The sequence below is a fragment of the Micromys minutus genome (assembly GCF_963924665.1).
Source record: "Micromys minutus genome assembly, chromosome: 14".
Lineage (NCBI taxonomy): Eukaryota > Metazoa > Chordata > Mammalia > Rodentia > Muridae > Micromys > Micromys minutus.
This window is the reverse complement of record NC_137983.1, coordinates 2,337,276-2,359,752: the sequence shown is the minus strand read 5'-3', so window position 1 is coordinate 2,359,752 and position 22,477 is coordinate 2,337,276. Positions and strand designations below refer to the sequence as shown.

General features: G+C 55.6%; 1 protein-coding gene across 3 annotated transcripts in view; it reads right to left on the bottom strand.

Annotated features, from left to right (window-relative positions):
* Positions 1-473: 473 nt before the first annotated feature.
* UNC13A (unc-13 homolog A) overlaps positions 474-22,477 on the bottom strand; it is a gene marked incomplete at both ends in the record, with an annotated part of 44,607 nt that continues 22,603 nt past the window's right edge. The window contains 23 exons of one of the 3 annotated variants that reach the window (XM_080928830.1): positions 474-774; positions 1,443-1,602; positions 1,848-1,940; positions 5,074-5,221; positions 5,463-5,543; positions 5,763-5,819; positions 7,036-7,065; positions 8,271-8,309; positions 9,960-10,083; positions 11,589-11,741; positions 12,076-12,164; positions 12,359-12,436; positions 13,319-13,402; positions 15,703-15,846; positions 16,020-16,116; positions 16,635-16,761; positions 16,846-16,931; positions 18,824-18,957; positions 19,956-20,090; positions 20,556-20,645; positions 20,838-20,906; positions 21,509-21,659; positions 22,164-22,327. In XM_080928830.1, the coding sequence (XP_080784956.1) occupies positions 474-774; positions 1,443-1,602; positions 1,848-1,940; positions 5,074-5,221; positions 5,463-5,543; positions 5,763-5,819; positions 7,036-7,065; positions 8,271-8,309; positions 9,960-10,083; positions 11,589-11,741; positions 12,076-12,164; positions 12,359-12,436; positions 13,319-13,402; positions 15,703-15,846; positions 16,020-16,116; positions 16,635-16,761; positions 16,846-16,931; positions 18,824-18,957; positions 19,956-20,090; positions 20,556-20,645; positions 20,838-20,906; positions 21,509-21,659; positions 22,164-22,327 (2,634 nt within the window). The remainder of the gene's footprint in view (positions 775-1,442; positions 1,603-1,847; positions 1,941-5,073; positions 5,222-5,462; positions 5,544-5,762; positions 5,820-7,035; positions 7,066-8,270; positions 8,310-9,959; positions 10,084-11,588; positions 11,742-12,075; positions 12,165-12,358; positions 12,437-13,318; positions 13,403-15,702; positions 15,847-16,019; positions 16,117-16,634; positions 16,762-16,845; positions 16,932-18,823; positions 18,958-19,955; positions 20,091-20,555; positions 20,646-20,837; positions 20,907-21,508; positions 21,660-22,163; positions 22,328-22,477) is intronic. The other 2 variants (XM_080928831.1, XM_080928832.1) reach the window with 2 other exon arrangements.

Here is a 22,477-nt window from a genome sequence, read left to right as displayed (position 1 = left end):
AGCCTGAGGGTTAGATGAGAGGCCCTGGCCTGGAGGGGCCCTCGGGGTAGAATCAGGAAGATAAATCGGGTATTTAGCAGCGATGGGGGCTGGGTCATTCGTCGGAGTTCAGCCAACCTTGTGTGACAGGAGCAAGGGGTCGCCAGCTGCCAGTGCGCCCGCTGCGGAGGGCGGGGTCCGCGGGGAGGGGTGCCCGCAGCCCCAGGTGTGCGCCGAGGGCGCGTGTGCTTTTGAGAGCCCAACCCACACTATATTTTGCACAGACACCAGAGGCTGCGACCCGGCCCCCCAGGCAGCCCTGCCCAGCCCATGCCCTGGGCACCGGACCCTCTATGGCTTTTCCAGGGGCAGGAGGCTGGGCCTCCCCAGCCAAGGCCACTGAGGTGGAGGGGCGTGGCCTCTGGAAAGGCGGTGGTCTACGGAAGGCGGGGCCTCATCCGTTCCCAGGCCCCGCCCCGCCGCCAAAACGCGCGCTAGGGCGCAGGCGCGGCACCGCCCTCCTCGGCCGAGCGCGTGTCCGACTTGAGCTTGACGAACTCCTTGGCCACCTCGTCATTGCTCCGCTGCGACAGGATGCGCAGCACCGTGAGCCCCGTGTCGTCCATGTGGATGCGGCGGCCGAGCGGCAGCCAGCACGCGGCGCTCCCGCGCTGGGCCAGCTCGCGCAGCTGCAGCACCGCCAGCCCCACAGTGCGGTCCTCGCGCGCGAAGCAGTAGTCCTTCACGCACACCTGCAGCTCGTAGCACTCGGGGCCCGCGTCGGCGCTCAGGGAGCTGTGGACAAGGACCGGCTCAGCGAGAGGCCACGCAGGGGAGCCACAGGGAGCCGTTCACACCAGTACTCCTGGAAACTGGCAAGCGAGCCCCTTCCACGCTCGCCAGGCCCTCCCACAGAAAGCCGGCCAACTAGGCCACGCCCACCGGGAAGCCGGACCGCCCTGCGCAGCGGAAGGCGCAGCTGAGCTCCCTAAGCCACACCTCCCCTGGCCACGCCCAGCCCTTGCCCTCCCCCTCCTGGCCACGCCCCTTCCCGGCCCCTGCCGCATCCTGCCTTCTGTTCAGTTTTCTGGGGTCGGGCCACACTGGTCAGCCTCTTGTAGCTCCCGACTACCATCCTACATCCCCAGTACCCACCTCTGCCGCGTGTGGCAGCCACTCCCACCCCTGCACCACACTCGCGCCGACCACTCTAACTGACAAAACCGAGCAGGAGGGCTGTTCTCTGGTCCCGACCCCTGTGACCTCACTCGGGCACAGGATTCTCTCACCCATCTTCTCCTCGTCCCTCCTACCACTACCCCAAGCATATCGCCGGTTTGCAAAAGGGACTGTGACCCGAAAGTCCCACCCTGCACCTTCACTAGGGCTGCGCCCATCACTCCTAGGCACCAGTGGCCCCGCTAGTCCCGAGGTTCACCCGAGGGCGTCCCCACCCGACTCACAACTGGAAGCTCTCGTTATACTTGGGCGCCCAGCTGTTGTTTTTTGATTTGGTGGCGAACTTGCGTTTCTTGTCGCTGAGCTGAGGTCCAACGATGTTGACCTCGATGAACGGACGGAAGATGCCAGAAGTCTGCCACTTGAGGTCATTGGCAGCCACCACTGTTGGGGATAGTGGGGAAGTCTAGTGAGGTCCCCCGTTTGGCAAACCACTCTCTGGTTATCCAGGTCAGGAAGAGACTCCATTCCCCCAGTGAGCCTCTCTGACAGGAGACTGGGGGAAAGGGACCAAGTCCTGGGGTTGCAGCCAACCCTGATGAGGATTTATCTCAGGATATTCTCATTTTCTAAACCATCAAAGAAAAACAATTCCCTGCCCCGTGAGCTCTCCTCATGGGTCCACTCACCCTTCACTGTGACCTTCTGTTCTCCAGTTCCCGGATGCGTGAACAGCTCCACGTGGACAGACACTTCACCTACAGGGTCTTCCACACCCGAGCCTGGGTGGGACAGGGAAGATGCCTGATATGAGCTAGGTTCTTCCCCGCCCACCAGGAACGACCTCAGTCACCTCCCCCACCCTGTGCTGGCAGCCACAGGTCACAGAGGCACTGAGGGGAGGGAATGGCAGGTGCCACTAAGAAGCCAAAAGTCCTCAGTTGTGGGGTTTCACTGTTTCTCTGTGCAGCTTGAGGCAGATCTCTTAGCCTCTCTGAGCCTAGTGCATCTCCTGGGCTCTCCTGGCCTCCTGAGCCTGCTTCAATGATTCTCTCCGGCTGTCAGTGCTTCCCTTGCTTTATTTCCTCTCTGTGTGTCCACACAGTTCCCTTGTCCTCACTCTAGCCCTGGGCGCTGGAACACAGAAAAGTCCTGACCGTGTTGCCTTCAAAATTCTTCTGGAATCTGCCCATGTGACTTTGTGCAGACCTGGCCCAGCTCCGGCCATGACACCCTGGGCTAGTAGCTTCCCGGGTTTGGTTCTCTTCCCTCTCAGACACCAGTACAACAGTAAACAACGGCCTAGCACACCCCATCCCTCCTCTGCTCAGGAGCCTCGGCGGTTCCCATCTCAGGCTCCAAAGAAGCAGCACTTCTGTCTTCCTGCTGGGTCCCTCCCAAGAGGCCCTTAGAGCCCAGTGCCCCGTCCCCAGGCTCCTCCCCAGCCCCCTGAAGTCTCCCAGAGTGCCCCGTGCCCTGACGCAAGCTTCTGTCTCCCCGGTCCTGAAACTTGAATTCCCACTGAGAAGCTCTTCAAAGTCTGCATGACTCAAAGAGGGCCAGAGCTACAATGGTCCACACCGGGCATTTCCTTCCCGGGAAGCAGAGTGAGCCCTCTGCATGGTCATGTGATCCAAGGTGGCTAATAGAAACTTTGATTGGTCTCCAAGGATATCAAGTGACCAGTAGCATTGGAACCTGGATCCAGCGATTCCTGATGTCAACAAACCCCTAAAATTAGTCTCCTAGTCAGCTGGTTTGTCTGTGTGGTAGCCATGTGCACAGCTCCTCCCAGTCACCATTAAGTGTCATGCTGGTTATGCTGGGGACCCATGAGGGGTCAGCTCAAAAACTACTGCCTTAACCATCCAGACCTGTGACTCAGAAGCACGTCCACAGGGCCTGTGGACCTGTGACTACTAGCACGCCACCAAACCACCCCGTCCCCAGGCAGCTGACCACTCCCAGGGCACCCCATGCACGGGCATGGCAAGGAAAAGAATGTGGAAGGCAAGGTGATTACCAGAGGTTCATCTAGGTTACCTGTGCTGGACAGGAAGTGATGGGGAGCAGGGAACGGGGGAGGGGGCAGGAGATTCCTGTGCTCATGAAGAGGGGCACATGGCCCCAGCACTGTCCACCCCAGGCGGCCACCCATATCATCTCAGATACCTCCCCAGTCACATGCTCAGCCCCCTCCCCCCAGGCCAATGCTTCAGCAAGCTCAGTCCGGGCCAGAGGTGGGGTGCTGGGGAGTTAGACATGGTGGGTTATGTAAAAGGTCAGATCAAGGCCCAGGCTAGTAAGAAGTGAGGAGGGGGCGGTGCCGGCCCCCACCCCAGGTTTGCTGGCTCCACCAGAAAGGGACTGTCACACACCCCACCCTCCGGCCATAACCGGAGTCCTTTGTAGGGGAAGGAGGCTGTCTTGACCCTCAGCCACAGGAAACCTCAGGTGCTGGACAGGATGCAAGTTCTTTTTGGATGGGGGCGGTTGTTTGGCCAAGATTGGCGGGAACATGTGATGGCCTACATCAGCCTCCCAAGTACAGGAGCCTCAGGCTTGTGGTATCAGGCATGCCTGGAAATGTCCGTCTCCCCACTGTCCCTGTTTTCCAGGTGACAGAACAGTCTAGAAGGAGGTTGACTGCAGAATGGCTGACCTAGGATCTGAGCACACTTCATTGTTTAGTTTTTTGTGCTTTTCTAGGACTGAAAGCCGCGGGCCCAGCCTAGGGTGCGTGTAGCCTGGGAGAAAGGGACGAGGACTCCTTCCCTGGGTGGAGCCAGCAAGCCGCCCTTCCCGGTTTGCGAGGACGCGGCGCCCCGTGCGGGGAAGCCGGGGTCTTACTAGCCGGACGGGGGGAAGGGCGCAGGCACCGGGCACCGCGTGCGGGTGGCGGGCGGCGCAGGCACGTACCCATCTCAGGACAAACGTCTTCACTAAGGGTAAACCTAGTCCCCTTTCCACCATGGACTGACCAGGATGGACAGGGAGGGAGGAGAGGAGGGAGGAGTGTGCGTGGCAGAGGCGGGGGGAGGCGCAGAAAGGGGATAGCGAGTGACAGGGAGAACAAGAGAGCAAGAGAGAGAACAAGAGAGAGAGGGAAAGAGAGAAAGAAACAAGGGGAGAGAGAAAGAAAGAAACGTCAGTGCAGACGGACGGACAGACAGACAGCCTCCCACTCCGGGAACACTAGGGACACCAAAAGCAACAAGAACAGGAGGGGAAACTGAGGCTTGGGCTCCACCCGCTGTGCGGGGGTGAGGGGGCCATGAATAACAACCTTTCCCGTTCCACTACGAGAACAAAGCCTGAGGCCACCAACCTCTGCCCAGCTGGCACCTTTGGGGTAACTCTGAACCAGGGTCCCCAGGGAGAGATGCTAGGCCCTTGGAGCCCTGCCCTGTGTCCTCAGCTGCTGCACGAGAGCTCAGAGGGACAGGGACAGAAGCAACACAGACAAACAGAGGGATTCGGGGAGAACTGAGGCCCAGCACCTCTCAGGTCCCCACACCTCCCAGGGCCAGGTTCTTGAGCCTCTTAGACCTGTCAATCATTACACAACTCTGACGCAGCACAGAGGCCCCTTCCTTAAGGAGAAAGCCACGCCTTAAATTTGTGACGTCAGATTCCATCTGGAGCTGTCAATAGAGCCAACAATCTGGTCCCGCCCCTCAATGACAGTCACTCGGTTGCCCTGGAAGCTTTAAATTCCTGGCTTCTGGAGTCAGTGAGGTCCCCTCCAACGGCTGTCAATAACCCCTTGTTTTTTTTGTTTTTTTTTGGTTTTTTTTGCCTTGAAAGAATCGCCTTTGGTGTCTTGATGTTGGATGCCCCCCTGAGATCTGTCAGTCACTCAGGGGAGGAGCCCGCGGCTGGCCTCGGAGGGAAGCACCAGATTGATTCCCTTACCCTGTGCTGACTGGGTCTGCACGAAGGTTTTGATGAGCAGGTCGGTGGCCTGCGTGTAGAGCGACAGGGCATAGCGCAGGGACTGGAGGTCCGGGCTTTTCTCCAGGAAGGTCTTCTTGAGGCCCACGCCCCCCGCGTGGAAGTATTGCTGAGGGTGGACACAGTGAGGCTGCAGATGGCTCCCAGCATCTCTGTTAGCATGCACCTCTCACCCTCCCCGTCTTCACCAGGCCACAGCTGCCCCAGGACCTTTGTATTTACTTTGTGCACAGTGGAAAGTCCCTCCCTGCCCACTACCTGTACACTTTGTAAACAAACTTTGTGAATAAATTCCTCAAATCCCACTTCCTCATGCCCTCTCTTAAAGCCCTCTGTGGCCCCTCCCTTACCTTGATGGTGTCCAGGGCCAGTTCAACCACAGCGCATTGCTTCGGGGTCAAGCTCTTGGCTTCCTCTCGAACCATGTGATCCTGTGGGGAGGGCGGAGAGAGGTCAGGTGGGCAAAGCTTTGACACTGAGTCTTGGCCTTCATGTCGTGGATCAAGTGGTCTGGATCCTTGATCCAGCCGAGGCTGAGCCCCTCTTCCATTATACTCAAAGACATTTTAAGAGGGGTTCAGGTCTGGGAGCAGGGATTTTGCCTCTTGATCTGTCTCTAGCCTTTCTTCTGAGGTCTTCTACCCCCTCACCTTAAGTTTGGACAGCTGGCCCAGCTCTTTGGCAGCATTGAAGATCATTTGTGTTCCCTGTGGGAAACAGCAGGCAGCTTGAGTGAGAATGTGCATCTTCTAAATGGTTCCCCCATCCTGAGCAACCCAAGCCCGGCCACCACCTTGGTTCCTGTCCAAAGGTTCAAGCAATGCTTGAGTCCCATGAACAGAAGGATCGGGAGCCCCAGCGAGACCAGGGGGGCACATGGCACCTTGTTGCAGGAGAAACCTGGTTCTCTGGGAATACTGTTCACCTCTCACACCCACCATGGCCTCACAATTGGAAGACATAAGAGAAACAGGCACGTGGCAGCAGTGGTGTGACGAGGGAGAACAAGGATGGCCCTGGTAATGACAATGGGCCCTGGGCCAAGCTGGGTTTTCAGGGACCCTCCCTGGGGGAATTTCTGTTCCCCTAGCCACACCTCTGGGGGGACTCTTTGGGCACCAGGAATACTCCTCACATACTCCCCCGCTCCCCAAGATGCCCACCAGATGCCAGCTATGGCTGCGTAGAGCCAGGCAGGCCTAGGAGAAAACTCCCGCCAGGCCACGCAGCCCTGGATAGGCGACTGCTGCCCCTTTAGATGGTGGCCACACACCCTGCGGCCTTGAAGGGATGTGTAAGTCTTTAATGACTTGTTCCTGTCTCGGTCTCATCACACCTGGAAGACTGGGTCCCAGCCTGAGAACCACCACTGACTCCATGCTAATTAGCAACTTGTGGGAGGGAAGAGGGCTGGCTCTACCAGCTAAGAAGGCCCAGGGCTACCTGGTTGGGCTGTTTAGAGGGGGGCGTTTGGAGACACCACCTGTCATTGTGATTTCAGGATGTCACTATGTCTGTATGTTATTCTGTCCTGTTGGGGTTGGAAACCAGGAGCTCACACACACATCGGGACAGAAGCCACAGCCTGGCCTGTGAGTGCCCAGCAAGCACTCTTGTGCTGCGTCACATGAACCACAGGGCTCCTTGAGGCTGTGTGGAGTTACCAGAGCCCACCTGTCTGGGCCTCATTTTCCCTTGTTGCACCCACCTGTGCTCCGGCGAAAAGCAGGGGCCTCCTGAGCACCCTCCATGCCTCCCACTGCCCTTCCTTGCCCACCAACAAGCAAGCCAGACAGACAGAGGAAGAAGAAATAACAGACAGGGCCACAGGACGCCCCCAACGATACGGACCACAGAGAGGAAGGGGCAGGGAGGAAGAGGGATGGGGTGGGAGCCAGACAGACAGTGAGAGGCCAGGCTTACGTCTGAGTGGCTTGGCAGTTTCACCCTGCCCTGTGGAGAGAACCAGGCGGAGGTCAGAGTTCTGATGGGTGTTGGGAGGATACTCAGTGGGACTTCCCTGCCCCCTGGAATCACAGGGTGAGATCCCCCCAGTCACTGAAGTGGATATACCTCCTCCCATCTGAGGCATCTACCTTTGTCTCTGAGTGTAGACTCCTTGACCTACATATTGGGGACCCCTAGAAGGCTACAACCCCGACTACAGGAGAAGGCAAGGAGAGAGAGGGCTCCAGGTCTCTGCACCCCTCACATGCCCCAATCCAGTGTTGGGGAGGCCTGAAATGCCCTGATTAGCCCTGCAAGCTCCAAGTGCCTTCATTATAGACACACACACACACACACACATACACACATGCATACACTTGCACATATACACACACATGCATGCACACATAACACACACACTCACACTTGCACACATAGACACTCATACACACACAGGTGAGCACATGCATGTACACACATGCATACACTCACACATATGCATGTGTGCACAGACACACATGATTGCACATACAGACACACACACCTAAGGCAGACAGACACATTCACACAGGCAAGCACACGTATGCATACAGACACACATTCTAGATCTGCAGACAGTCTTCAGACACTTAAAATAATAAAAAAAAATCATCAATTCACACATTCAGGAGACTCTCAGGCCCAAACACACAACATGCTTTGCATGAGCACATGCAAACTCACACATCTTTGACTGCACCTGGAGGCACAGGTCCCCCAGGAGAGCCGACGGGGAGTGAAAATACCCTGTGCTTCCTATGCTCCAGTCATAAGACCAAGGCCCATTTAGGGCATGGGGAGACCTGGTACATTCATTCTGTGCAATCAATTTAGCAATCAAGCAACTGCCCACTTTTGGCCACAGCCCTCGCTCCTTACAATAAACATTCATTAAAGCAACAAGAATCTATGTTTCAGTGCCGGACCATCTAATATGTGGTTCTTGGAGAAAACCACAGATGTCAGCTGAGTCTGGGGCTGAGGGAGGGAAGGGCTGTGCACACACTCCCCTGCCCACCCTCTCCAGAGAAAGCTCTGACTTTCAGTTCCTAGGGACCAGATCAGGAGCCGCCTCCCACTGTGGCCTCAGCTGACCTTCCTACCCAAGTTGGAACCACAGGAGCACTCGCGCCCGGACACCCAGGACCCCGGCAAGCCGAGGTCCTCATTACCTTTTCTAGGCCCTTGCCATGTTTTCTCAAGAGGGTGCCCTGCAGAGACAATGTCATATGGAGGTCAGGACCCAGGAGAATCAGTCTCCCTGTGGGGACAGGGGGCTACACTGGCTAAGGGTTGGGGGATATGGAGCCTCACTCATAAGAGAGAGAGGAGAAGGAGGAAGGAGAAGAGAAGGTGGTGTTCAAGAGAGAGGAAAAAAGGGAGGAGGGGAGGGGAGGAGTGAAAAGGAAGGCAGGGAGGAAGCTAGAGGACAAGGAAGAGGGAGGATGGGAAAGAGGGAAGAGAGAGATATAACAGGTGGTTGTGGAGAAATCCAGGAAGAGAATGGAGAGAAGGGAGAAGAAAAGTGAAGGAAGGGGATGGGGGAGAAAGAGTAGGAAAAGAAGAAAAAAAAGAGAGCCAGCAAGAGACCAAGGTAAAACGCCACTGTCAAAATATAAGCCATTTACATTTGGTGTACAAAGAAACCCATTGGATCTCAGATTAGCAGAAGCATCCCACTCTGTGCCATCTCTAAACTGTTGAATAAAGGTGAGCTGTGCCGTGAACAGCTGTCAGTGTCTTGTGTTCCTTTACATTTGCCTACAACAGCCTGGGCACTGGACATGGTGCCACCAGATGGCCAGAGACACACGCTGTGCCCCTCTGGGAACATGAGTTTGGGACAAATTAAAAAGTCACGGTGGTCTCGCCTGACCCACAGAGAGTTGTTGGTGGGTATGGTTTTGCTGAGGGGCCTGCAGGTCCCTGGACGAGCCTTTGGATGCCATGATTGTTCTCTTTCACTCTGGCAGCTTGGAGAGCCCTGGTATGAAATCCCAATTCCTTCCCATTCCCAGAAGCCAAGGTTGGGAGTCGAGGAGATTCTCCCAACTGGGCAAAGTTGTGACACCCAGACTGTCGACGGAAAGACAGTGTCTCCCAGCTGGGCCTTCAAGGTGTGTCAGTGTGTGCATTTGCAGTAAGGAGAATCACATGAGAGGGAGGACCCCACCCCTGTCTTCCTACCCTTGAGACTGGGTGGGTTTCCACCCCAAGGGCAGGAACAGGATTGGACAGGAAGAAGTAGACTGACTGTGTGAATGTGGGCCCCGCTTTTGAGTCTGGGATGGGCGTGGCCTCCAAGCCCCACCCTCTTGATGCTCCACCCACCAGCACACAGATACAAAGTCAAGATGAGGGGAGGAGGGGGCACTGGGAAGGTGGGGGCGGCCCCAGTCCAGACACACAGCGAACGAAAGACGACGATGGACAGACAGACGGACAAACGGGTCTCTACTTACAATCATCTGCCAGCCGGAATGGGGGCAGGGTGGGGAGAGGGGAATAAGTCACTGTGAGTGGCCCTGGGCAGACACTGAGGTGATGATGTCCCGCCCCAGCCCTGGCCTCTCCACCCTCCTCTAGGTGAGTCCATCCCAGGGCGTCCCGCTGCCAGCCCTGGGCCCGCAGCGGGTGTCACGTCTCGTGTGCAGGCACCACTGGCTGTGCACACAGAGGTCCCCGAGCTCCTCACTGATGTTAGCAGACACTAGGCTCCAGTGCCTGCTCTGGCTTTCCAGTGTGCCACTGTTCACCCTTGGATACACCCGAGTGGCCTCCCTCAACCCGTGTCATTGTCCTGACATCCCCTGGGCTTCCCCTCACAGAGGTGGCCACGTGTCCTGGGACAAGAGCCTCACCGTTTGGTCTGTGAGTGGCGGCAGGACGATGGTCTTCTCCATGGTGTTCATCACCAGCTTCCAGAGCTCCTTCAGCACCCGCTTCAGAACCGTCTTCTCACAGATTTTGGCAAACAGGGTGAGGCTGAGGGTGAGGCTGAGGTCAGAGAGAGGCGCCACCACCCTCCATGCATAGGCTTGGCCCGACAGGGTGGGCAGGGAAGGCCGACAGCGGGGCTCTGGGGAGGAAACCTGGGCCACACGGTGAAGTACAGAGTGCTCAGGGCAGACACGGCAGGGTATTCAAATAGGAACAAACACTGTGCAGTCAGGGGAAATTGGGGGCCTGGAGACCATGACACACACAGGGGGGCTGAGGTCACGGCCAAGGACAAGGGTGAACAAGACAATCCCTAATGACTTAAGAGAAGAAGGACAATTTGACGGCATGGGCTTCCCAGCTGACCCCACACCTACCAAGCATACCCTAAATTCACCACCATTATCCCCCAAGCCACCCAGTTATCAATGAACCATCTATCTACCCACTACCCACCCATCTATCCATTCATCCATCTACCCATCTACCACCAATCCATCCACCCATCAACTACCCATCCACCCATCAACCACCCATCTACCCATCAACCATCCATCCATCCATCCATCCACCCATCCACCCATCAACCACTCATCCACCCATCAACCACCCATCCACCCATCAACCACCCATCCACCCATCAACCATCCACCCACCCATCCATCAACCACCTATCCACCCATCAACCACTCATCCACCCATCAACCACCTATCCACCCATCCATCCATCCATACATCCGCCCATCCATCCATCCACCCACTCATCCACCTACCCATTCATCTATCCACCCACTCATCCACCCATCCACCCATCAACCATCCATCCATCCATCCATCCACCCATCAACCATCCATCCATCCACCCATCCACCCATCAACCATCTATCTACCCATCAACTTATCCATCCACCCACCCACCCATGCATCCATCCATCCATCCATCCATCCATCATCCATCCATCCATCCATCCACCCACCCACCCATCCATCCATCCATCCATTCATCCATCCACCCATCCACCCATCAACCATCTATCTACCCATCAACTTATCCATCCACCCACCCACCCATGCATCCATCCATCCATCCATCCATCCATCCATCCATCCACCCACCCACCCACCCATCCATCCATCCATCCATCCATCCACCCATCATCCATCCATCCATCCATCCACCCATCCATCCATCCATCCATCCATCTACCCATCCATCCATCCACCCACCCACCCATCCATCCATCCATCCATCCACCCATCCATCCATCCATCCATCCACCCACCCACCCATCCATCCACCCATCCATCCATCCATCCATCCATCCATCCATCCATCCATCCACCCACTTTCCAAGGACCTGTCTATCATATTTTAAACGTCTGCCCTCCATCCACCTTTGTGAGTATTTTGTGACCCAGCCTGCATCGTGCACATGCCATTGGTCTCTGATGCCTCCTTTCATCCGAAGAAACGGCATGAGGCGCCCAGGTGCCTGGCCTTCCCCCCTCACCCCTCCATCTCCACACTGCCCTTTTCTCTCCACCCTCACTTGCTGTCCAGAAGATCCATGATGGGCTGCAGCACGTTGTCTGCGTCCTGGGCCACACTGCTGCAGGCGCTGGCGGGCACGTTGCCTGTGCCCTTCACCTGGCTCAGAATGTCACCCATCTGTCTGACACACTCCTCGATGTGTGGCTGGAAGCTGTGGGCACAGCAGAAAGTCACTCAACCCAGGCTCTGTGTCCCAAAAATGAGGCCACCCAACAAGGATCTATGGCCAGGGTCCCCAGCACTAGGAGGCGATGCCACCAACAGAGCCCAGATGGTGAACATTCTCGCCTGAGACACCCTATGTGACTTCTCTTCCGGTCCACCGAGGCCAGAATTGGTTAAGCGACTCATGGGTGTCCCTATGGCCATGCTGTGGGAGAGCTGTGTCTGAGTCTTAACTCCACCCTGGCATGAGCTAAACCTCAGAAGCCCAAGGCTAGGGGTCTGCCCTGCTCACATGTCCCTGTCCCGGAGATGCCCCCAACCTGGTGGCAAACACGTGGCTGAGTTCATCCAGCACGGTGTTGAGTTTCACCTGCAGCTCCTTCAGGGTGCCACTGGCCTCGGCGTCCAGCTGAGGGTGACAAGGTAGTTAACATCCTTGCCTCTCATGCCCCTGGGATAGTACCTAAGGGGCTGGGGAAGGCAACCGAGGCACAGGCGGCCAAGCCTCCTTGGTAGGACTGCAATTCACACCCAAGCCTGCTGTCGATCATCTCAGAATGGGGTGATGGGGCAAGCCCCTCCGAAAGTCATCCTGGAGCCTACCTCCTTCCCGCCCATCGCCTCAAACATCTTCTCCAGCTGCACCCGTAGCTGCTGCGTATTGTTCATGAGGATGCAGGGCTGGGAAGAGCAAAAGTCAGGCTGGCGACTTCCCAGCACATCTTGGGGATTGGGAAATGGGGGTCTCTAGGGGGATGGGAGCCCTAGACATGCATTAGATGGGGAGAGGATCCCTTGGACCAGATGGGGCAGGCCTGCAGAAATATCCCCCTGCAGTAGAAAGGCCAAAGAGGAGCATAATCCTCCTGCCTCTGCTGAAGCTATGCTCTGGAAGTGGCGCGTAACACCCGGATCAGCATGTCCCTAACTCATGTGCATTCAGGACTCCCCAGACTCACAGGCTCAGTTACACAGACACTGACACACTCACGGCCTGGGCCTCCACACAGCTATAGCAACAGTTCGAAGGCTGGGCCCAGAGGTATGCAGCTGCCCCAGCACTCAGAAGGTGGAGACAGGAGATGAGGGATTCGAGGCCGGCCTGAGCTACATAGCCAGTTTGGAGCTACGTGGGCCATGTAGCTAACCGGCATTGAACCTGCAATGCATAGCAAGTTCAAGGCTGTGGTACGCAGTGGGTTAAAGGCCACCGTGGCCTACATAGCAAGACTGAAGCTGACCTGGGCTACACGGGAAGCTCAAAGCCAGTCTGGGCTTCGTTTTGAGAGCTTGTTTCAGAAACCCAAAACAGCAAGTAACCACCACCACCACCAAACCACACACAACCAGACACAGACAGACAGACAGACAGACAGACTGGCAGACAGACAGGCAGATCAACACAATGCACACAATCACACAGGATCCACGTGATTGCAGATCCATGTCCCTCCCTTGTCTCAAGCCTCATGTCAGAGCCTGGAACCCTGGACCCTGAGGGAAGCTGGGTGGGGCCAGGAGGGATGGGGCTGGGATGGGACAGGGCGGGTGCCCCCAGATCACCACTTTCTCCTTCTCCTTGGAGCAGTAGGAGGCGAAGTCCTTGGAGACGATGTCCGCGTACTGGAGAAGGACATTGCTAATGGTCTGAGGACAGAGAGAGGGTGAGAGGGCTGCAGCCTCAGGGACCCTGGCCACCACCACCATGGTGACTCTGTGCTGCATTGTGTGGGGTGGACATCAGGATGATTGTCCATCCCAGACGACCACTAGACGCAGAGAAGACCTCTGCCCCATGAAAGAATTGCTTTATCTACTTAGCTTTTTATTTTCTTTTTAATTTCAGATTAGGTCTTGCTTTGTGGCTGAGGCTAGCCTGGTCTCAAAGAGCAAGGATTAAATGTAAGCCCCATCATGCCCTATGTGCCCTCCTCTGCTTCGAAGGAACCAACCATGGTATTAAGCCCCTGGTCACCAGCATGACCTGATCCCACATGGAAACCAGATGCCAGTGTTTAATCCCAGCTGAATGGCTGCCCAGTGAAAATCACCCAGAGCCAGCTGTGCCTGTGTGAACCCCAACACTGCCTGTGTGAGCCCAACACTGCCTGTGTGAGCCCCAACACTGCCTGTGTGAGCCCCAACACTGCCTGTGTGAGTCCCAACACTGCCTGTGTGAACCCCAACACTGCCTGTGTGAACCCCAACACTGTGTCTGTGTGAGTCCCGACACTGCCTGTGTGAACCCCAAAACTGTGCCTGTGTGAACCCCAACACTGTGTCTGTGTGAACCCCAACACTGCCTGTGTGAGCCCCGACACTGCCTGTGTGAGCCCCGACACTGTGCCTGTGTGAACCCCAACACTGCCTGTGTGAACCCCAACACTGCCTGTGTGAGCCCTGACACTGCCTGTGTGAGCCCCGACACTGTGTCTGTGTGAACCCCAACACTGCCTGTGTGAACCCTGACACTGTGCCTGTGTGATCCCCGACACTGTGCCTGTGTGAACCCCAACACTGCCTGTGTGAACCCCGACACTGCCTGTGTAAACCCTGACACTGTGCCTGTGTGAGCCCCAACACTGCCTGTGTGAACCCCAACACTATGCCTGTGTGAGTCCCGACACTGCCTGTGTGATCCCCGACACTGTGCCTGTGTGAACCCCAACACTGTGCCTGTGTGAACCCCAACACTGTGCCTGTGTGAGCCCCAACACTGCCTGTGTGAACCCCAACACTGCCTGTGTGAACCCCAACACTGTGCCTGTGTGAACCCCAACACTGCCTGTGTGAACCCCGACACTGCCTGTGTGATCCCCAACACTGTGCCTGTGTGAACCCCGACACTGCCTGTGTGATCCCCGACACTGTGCCTGTGTGAACCCCGACACTGCCTGTGTGAGCCCCAACACTGTGCCTGTGTGAATCCCAACACTGTACCTGTGTGAGCCCCAACATTGTGCCTGTGTGAACCCCAACACTGCCTATGTGAACCCCAACACTATGCCTGTGTGAACCCCAACACTGTGCCTGTGTGAGCCCCAACACTGTGCCTGTGTGAACCCCAACACTGTGCCTGTGTGAACCCCAACACTGTGCCTGTGTGAGCCCCAACACTGCCTGTGTGAACCCCGACACTGCCTGTGCGAACCCCGACACTGTGCCTGTGTGAGCCCGACACTGCCTGTGTGAACCCCGACACTGCCTGTGTGAACCCCGACACTGCCTGTGTGAACCCCGACACTGCCTGTGTGAACCCCGACACTGCCTGTGTGAACCCCGACACTGCCTGTGTGACCTACCCAACTTTTTTATTCCTTGGAGTTGATAATTGCCTTTGTTTCCTACATTTGTCTACTTTGGCTTTGTTTTATTTAGCTTTCATTTGTATGGTGCTGGGGATGAGCCCCTGGCCCTCGCACATACCAGGCAAGTCCTTCAACAGAGATTTTAAAAATTTAATTAATTTGTGTGTTGGGTGGGGCTGGTGGGAGGGAGCATGTGTGCCTGTGTGTGAGTCTTGTGTGTGAATCTTGTGTGTGCCTGTGTAGGACAAACAGCAGAGTTGTAGGACTCAGGTTTCTCCTTCCATTCTGTGAATCCCGGGGATTGAACTCAGGACTTCAGGCTTGGTGGCAAGCACATGCACCCACTCACTGAGCCCCATCACTAACCCTCCTCAGTCCCCCTGGACTTGTCAGGGAAGCCTCATTATGCTCTTTTGGCTTTTTTTTTTTTTTTTTTTTGAGGTGCTTGGGATGACACCAGGGCCTTGGACACCGGCTCATTGCTTCCCTGCTAGACTGCCTCCTTCCTATCCCTGGACTTTCCCATCGACCCCAGCGCCTCCATGTGCAGCTCATCGTCAGCCTGACCTCTCCTTCAGTGGGGTGGCTCACCTCACCGCCATCCAGCGGCCCCATGCCTCAGCCCCTCCCAGGTCTCACCTTGGCAAAGCGCCGCATGTAGTGGCCCACAATCTGGGGGTCAGGACACTCCAGCTTCTTAATGATCTCAAAGCTCTGGTTGAGCTGGGAGAAGACGTCCACCACGGAGCAAGAGAACAGAGCGTGCTCCGACGTCTGCTGGAACTGCAGGGAGAAGACAGCGCCGGGCTAGACCGTGACATCACTACTCACAGGCCCAGGCCACAGGAGGCCGGAGGCCTTGGCCTGGGTGATGACCTTACAATCCACGATTGCTGAACGTGTGGAGGACAGGACAGTGGACACCAGCGGTCCCGGCACCCTCACAGCCTCCTCACCCCATCCTTCTTGTCCCGCTCCAATGCACCGTGCAGGAAGTCCCGGGACACCTCCTCATTCTCATCCAACCACTGGATGACGAAGGGCTCAAACCACCTGTAGAGGACAGATGAGCTGGGGTACCCCGTGGGCTCTGCCTCGCCCACTGTCTGCTGGGCCTGCTTCCCGGCTCTTCAACGTGGTGACCTGGGCTCTGTCTCCAGCTTCCATCCCTCAATGGATTTGTCACTTCCGTTGGTTAGAGTTTCTTTAATACAGTTATTTTAAAACGACGGGGGTGTATTTAAGACTACCCTCAAACTCACTAGGTACATGAAGATGATTCTGAAGAGGGAGAAGGATAAAGGGGAGGAGGCAAGAAGAGGAAGGAGGAGAATGGAAGAGGAGGAGGAGGAAGGAGCTTTCAGCCTTCACGGGCTGAAAATATTTCAACATGGTGGCTTCCTGCCCTGGCGCTCTGAACCGTGTGACGCAGCTGTTTCCCCAGTACTGATGGGATGCGGGGCTCACTGCCCTGAGCATCTCTGGTTTGGGATCTGACATCCATAGGCCCTAGAATCCTCTTCGGTCTTTGTGACATTCTGGCCTAGGCCGGGTGGGACTCGGGAACTTACGCGGGGTACTCGGGCACTCGGTCCTTGAAGGTGGGCAGCTCGGCTACGTACTCATTGTACAGCCACTTGACCTTGAAGTGCAGGTTCATGTAATCCGCGCTCTTACACAGCCGGTGTTTGTCATGTTCTGCCAGGACGACAGCGGCTCAGCCAGGACTGGGGTCTCCACTGCCCCCACACTGCCGCTCCCCACCTGGGCTCAGAGACTCACCCTCCATGGCGTACTTCATGTCCTGGGCAAACAGACTCCACATCACCTCAGCACTGATCTTCCCCACATTTAGCTCCTGGGGAAACCTGGGCAACAGATGGAAACCTGGTGCTAGGACAGAATGGGGGCATCTGGACCTTTCTGCACCTACACACACACACACACACACACACACACACAGACACACACACACACACCCCTATACACACACACACCTACACACACACACACACACACACCTATACACACACACCTACACACACACACCTATACACACCTACACACACACACCTATATACACACACCTACACACACACCTACACACACACACACATACACCTACACACACACAAACACACACACACAACCTATACACAAACCCACCTTCACTTTGATTTGTCTGTATATGTACCAGGCTAGTTTTACACCTAAGTAACCATGTGACAATAGAATTTATGCTCCCCACCCCCACTCTATGGCTTACTTTGAAAGAAACCAACCCAATGGCTCCTTTAGCTACTTGATAAATATTTCACATAGGCCAGTCTATAATGTTCCCTCACAGTCACACAGTGCACAACAGTGCACACTGCTGCGTTTGTATAAAACTGTGTATGATTTGTTATTGTTTCTTAAACAGGGATTCTCCGAGTTGCCAAGGTCACTCTCTGACTCTTAGGCCCAAGTGGTTCTCCTGTGAACCCGATGAGTTGCTGGGACTGCAGGTGTGGAGCCCGAGCTAGGCACAAATACATTAAATTACATACAAGTGTATCTCTAGGTCAGTGGGATGGCTCGGTAGGTAAGACCAGTGTTACCTGAAGGCAAACTCTAGAATCCACACGGTAGACAAAGAGAACCAACTCCCCCAAGCTGTCCTCTGTGGGAAGTAAAACCACGCAGGAAGTTTCTTAAGGTAGAGCAGGTTGAGACCCAGAGACTCAGTGGGCACACCCTGAGGCTTGGGTGACTCCCCAGCACCCGCCAGACTCCTGACTTGGAACACTGCCATGCTTCTCAGTGAAAGAAACACAACCTGGGGTCAAGTAGGCTCAAAGCTGAGCTCTCCACGCTAATGAGGTACCTAGAGGCCTGGAGGGCTTAGCCAATAAGCTTCCTTTACCAGACTCTCTTCCCTGTGAAAGGTATTTAATCTCAGGCCCACCCTGAGAAGTGGGGCATGGTTTTACAAGTTCATTTTCCACCATGATAAGAAGCTGTTTAGAAGCCTAGGCTGTCTCTGCTGTGGGGACTCATGAGGAAGGCCTTCACCTACAGAGCTGCAGCCTAATCTCCCGTAGTAGAAGGTCTCCGTGCTCCCAACCACAACCTCCACCGAGCTAAAGACAATCATCTCTGCTGAGACAAGCTGGAGCTCCCCTGCCCCCAGCCCTGGGCTAGACACTGTCCCCAGTCTTTGGGTCCCCAAAGTTCTCTGCTTTTCCTCAGCTCCCAGCCTGGATGTCCATGAGTCTTGAGAACCCTACGGTCCCGGCCTTATCACAGTCCCAGGGACACCAACACACGCGACCAGCTCTGGCTTCCCACATCTCAGCCTATGCTTTTCCCACCCCCACCCCCCATCTGCCCCTGTGGTAGTGTGGACGACTGTCTACAGACCTCCAGAGCTAACTCTGAGACACACGTACACACAGGACCCAGGTTTCATTCCCATCACGCACATGACAGCTGAAACTATCCGCAGCCAAAGATCCAGGGGATCTAACGTCATTTTAGGACCTCACCAGGTACCAGGTACAAACATGGGTCACACTCAAACAGGCACAACACCCAAACACTTAAATAATAAATATTTCAAAGTAAAGTAAAATAAATGCTAATTAGAAAATGTTCAAAGTTAACACTCCCATGCACGCACGCGCGCGCGCACACACACACACACACACACACACACACTCTGAGACTGAGGCCTCAGCACACGCTTTCACAGCCCCTCGCAGGCCCCAGCCAAGCTCACTGATTGAGGCAGGGTGTGTAGGAATTCTTATCCTCCTCTATGATAGACACAATGAGGGTGATCAGCTTGGACCAGAAATCCAGGTTCTTGATGCTCGGGCCTTGCTCCTCCGGGGGAACCTCCCCCTTCTTGGCCTGCCACGAGAGAAAAGGACAGTTCCCAGCTGCTGGAGTAGCAGAGGTGCCGTGGTCACACTTCTGCACCACAGTCACTGCCCCAAATGGGCTTCATGATGAGACTCTCATGTCAAACAAATCGAAGAAGAAAAGCCAAAAGAAACTCAATCCAAGCCATAGCTTCGCTTTCTGAGGCAGAGACTTAAGATGTAGCCCAGACTGGCCTGGAATGGTCCATCCTGGTGTCTCAGTGTCCTGAGGGCTGGGCTGACATAGGGACGGGCTGTCTCCCTACACCACAGGTAACCAGGTTTGGTGACAGGCCCTAGCCTGCTGCCTTACCTCTCGCCAGCTTTCAAATTGTTTTCTTTTTAAAGATTTATTTGACTTTATACGTATGTCTATGTGTCTGTATGTACACTGTATACATGTGGGTGCCCAAGGAGGCCAGAGGCACTGCAGTTATAGGTGGCTGTAGGCCACCATGTGGGTGCTGGGAATCGAACTCTAGTCCTCTGGAGAAGCAATAAGTACTCTTAACTACTGAGCTGAACTGTAACAGCCCAGAATCATTGAACCTTTTGCAAACAGAAATTTTCCACTAGTTTTTAAGTTTTAAGCCAAACTCAACAAGCACATTCTTAACTGCCTGCTGTGTGCTCAGTGCTGAGTGCTCGGTGCTGTGTGTTCAGTGCTGGGTGCTCAGTGCTGTGTGTTCAGTGCTGGGTGCTCAGTGCTGTGTGTTCAGTGCTGGGTGCTCAGTGCTGTGTGTTCAGTGCTGGGTGCTCAGTGCTGTGTGTTCAGTGCTGGGTGCTCAGTGCTGTGTGTTCACTTCTGGGTGCTCGGTGCTGTGTGTTCAGTGCTGGGTGCTTGTTGCTGAGTCCTCCCCTGGACAGCACCAAACGATGTTTATTCTTATTCAGATCATTGCACCTAACTCCTGAATTCCAGAAGACAACACCAAGGTCTGAGCACGGCACGCCTCAGGGTGCCCATGAAGGTGACATCCCACTCACTGGGTCCGTCTGGTACTCCCGGCCATAGAGCTCATGACAGTTGTTGAAGATGTACTCGTAGGTGGAGTTGAGGCAGGCCTTCACACAGTCCTTCACCACCTGGCTGGCACGCGGTGGGCTCTGCAGTTCCTGAACCTGAAAGCAGAGAGGCCGGGAAAGGAGGCTGGAGCTGCTACGAATAGACTCACCGACGGGTTTCCCCACAACGTTCCTGTTGTTTGCTATTGGTTTGTCTTGTTGTATAGACCAGGCGTGGCCTCAGACTCCCAGAGAGGCCCTGCCTCTGCTTCCCAAGGGTGGTGACATGGGTGGTGACATTCTTGTTTTTAACCTTACATATTGTTAGCGTGCATGTGTGCCTGTTGTGTGGTGTGCATGTGAGGATATGATGCATGTACACAGGAGGCCAGAGGACAACCCGTGGGGGGCGGTTCTCTCCCCTTCTACCATGTGGGTCCAGGGGATCGAACTCATGGAGTCAGGTTTGGTGGTAAGCCCCATTTCCCACTGCGCTGGGTTGTCAGCCCCCGCTATGTGTTCAAGGGTGAACTGTAGCGGCGGCCATGCTAGGCCTCTTCACGTGGCTGTGAGGACACCCACCTTCATCCGGAAGAAGGTGATGCTGGTGAGCAGGTCCACCGTGGACTTGAGGTCCTGCAGCCGCTCAGGGCTGCTGGCTGGGAAGTTGTTCTGTTGGCAGCAAGTGTTGATGAGAGACGGGCCAGTGCGGCGCGGAGCATCACGCAGACTGCACGCTGGGGCATGTCCACATGAGAATGCAGGGGTGTGTGTGGCTGCGCTGGGTCCCCGGGCCCTCTCTCTGGGTGACTGTCCCCCACAGGGAAACAAGGGGCAGCAGACACAGGCCCACCAGCCTCTCACCCGGTACATGGACAGGTCGATCCGCAGGGAGTTGTGTAGCTGGTCCAGAAGTTTCACAAAGCGCTCTTTCTAAGTGGAAGATTGGGAGGGTGAAGGCGGGCCTGGGGGTCTGGTGATGTCACTGAGTGTAGGCTGAGTACTCCCTAACCACTAAGCTTCATCACCCAACCACACCCCATTTCTTTCTAGCTTTTTGACACAATGTCTCTGTAGCCCAGGCTGGCCAGAACCTGGAGAGCATCCTGCCTCAGCCTCCTGGGAGCTGAGGTGACAGGTGTGTGTCACCATGCCTGTTTTATGTGTGGTTGTGGATGAAACCCAGGACCTCATTTATCCATCTCTCTGAGCTTCACCTGTTCTGCCCATTCTTTTTGGGGGTAGGGGAGTTGGATTTTTGAGACAGAGTTTCTCTGTGTAGCCCTGGGTAGGTATCCCAGAACTGTAAACCATGCTAGCCTCGAACTCAAAGATCCACCTGCCTTTGCCTACTGAGTGCTGGGACTAAAGGCGTGGACCACCAACCCCTGGCCATTCGACCCACTCATAATGTCTGAGGCCATTCTACAGATGAGCAAACTGAGGCTCTGAGACAGGGAGACACTGGGGCACAGGCACACGAGGTGCTACTATGGGCCAAGGACGTCTGTCCAGCCCCGGCCTCTGAAACTGACCCCGAAATTGGAGGCAGCGAAGCGGTCGGAGGCAGACACGTTGGTGGAGGCGGTGGTATGCGCGTAGTAGGCGTTGATGTTGGCAAGCAGGGTGCTCATGACAGCAGGTACCCCAGGGCACATGTACTTGGAGGAGAGGCAGGCAAAGTGGCTGGCAGGCGGAAGCAGAAGGCACTGTGGGTCTGGGAACCAAGACTGTGGGGTCCCCAGACCTCCAAGACACCACCTGGGAGTCGGCCCCTCTCCCTGTGCTCCTTCCCTCTGGCTCAGTCCTGAGTGTCTATGTAATGCCTGTGTCCTTTCTTCCGTGACTTTAATTTCATTTTTTGAGACAGGAACTCATGTAGCCCAAAATGGTTTCAAATCCAGTATGTGGCCAAGGATGGCCCAGAGCTCCAGATCCTTTGGCCTCAGCCTGAGTGCTGATGTACCAGTGTGTGCCCCTCCCTCTCCCCAACCCCCCACCCAATCTCTAGCTCTCCCTGCTGCTGCTTTTCTCTACCTCTCCCTGGTTCTCTGGCCCCCACCTTCCAATAGTGGCATCCTGATAATCTCCTGGGAGTTCAGCACACACACACACACACACACACACACACACCATTCTCCGGATCTGCCAGTGTCTCCCCAGGCACCCGCCCATCCGCTATGCCCTCACGTCATGGCTTGGTAGATGGATTCAACACCATAGCGCATGGCAAACTCATCCACGATTTCCTGGGCCGTCTCATCATAGTAAACCTTCCAGGCGTCGTCACCCTTGGCATCGGGAATCTTCACCACGCCGTTGTTCTGCACGTCCGTCACAAAGTGGAACAGGTTCTGTACCAGGGAGACAGGGCATTGGGAATGGAGAAGACGCTGACCTCAGCCAACCCTCTAGGTCCTTGCCCACCACCCTCCACGGCACCCAGGTTCCACGTGTACACCAACAGCCACGAGTCATCCACGCACTATCCGAGTCCCCCTCGA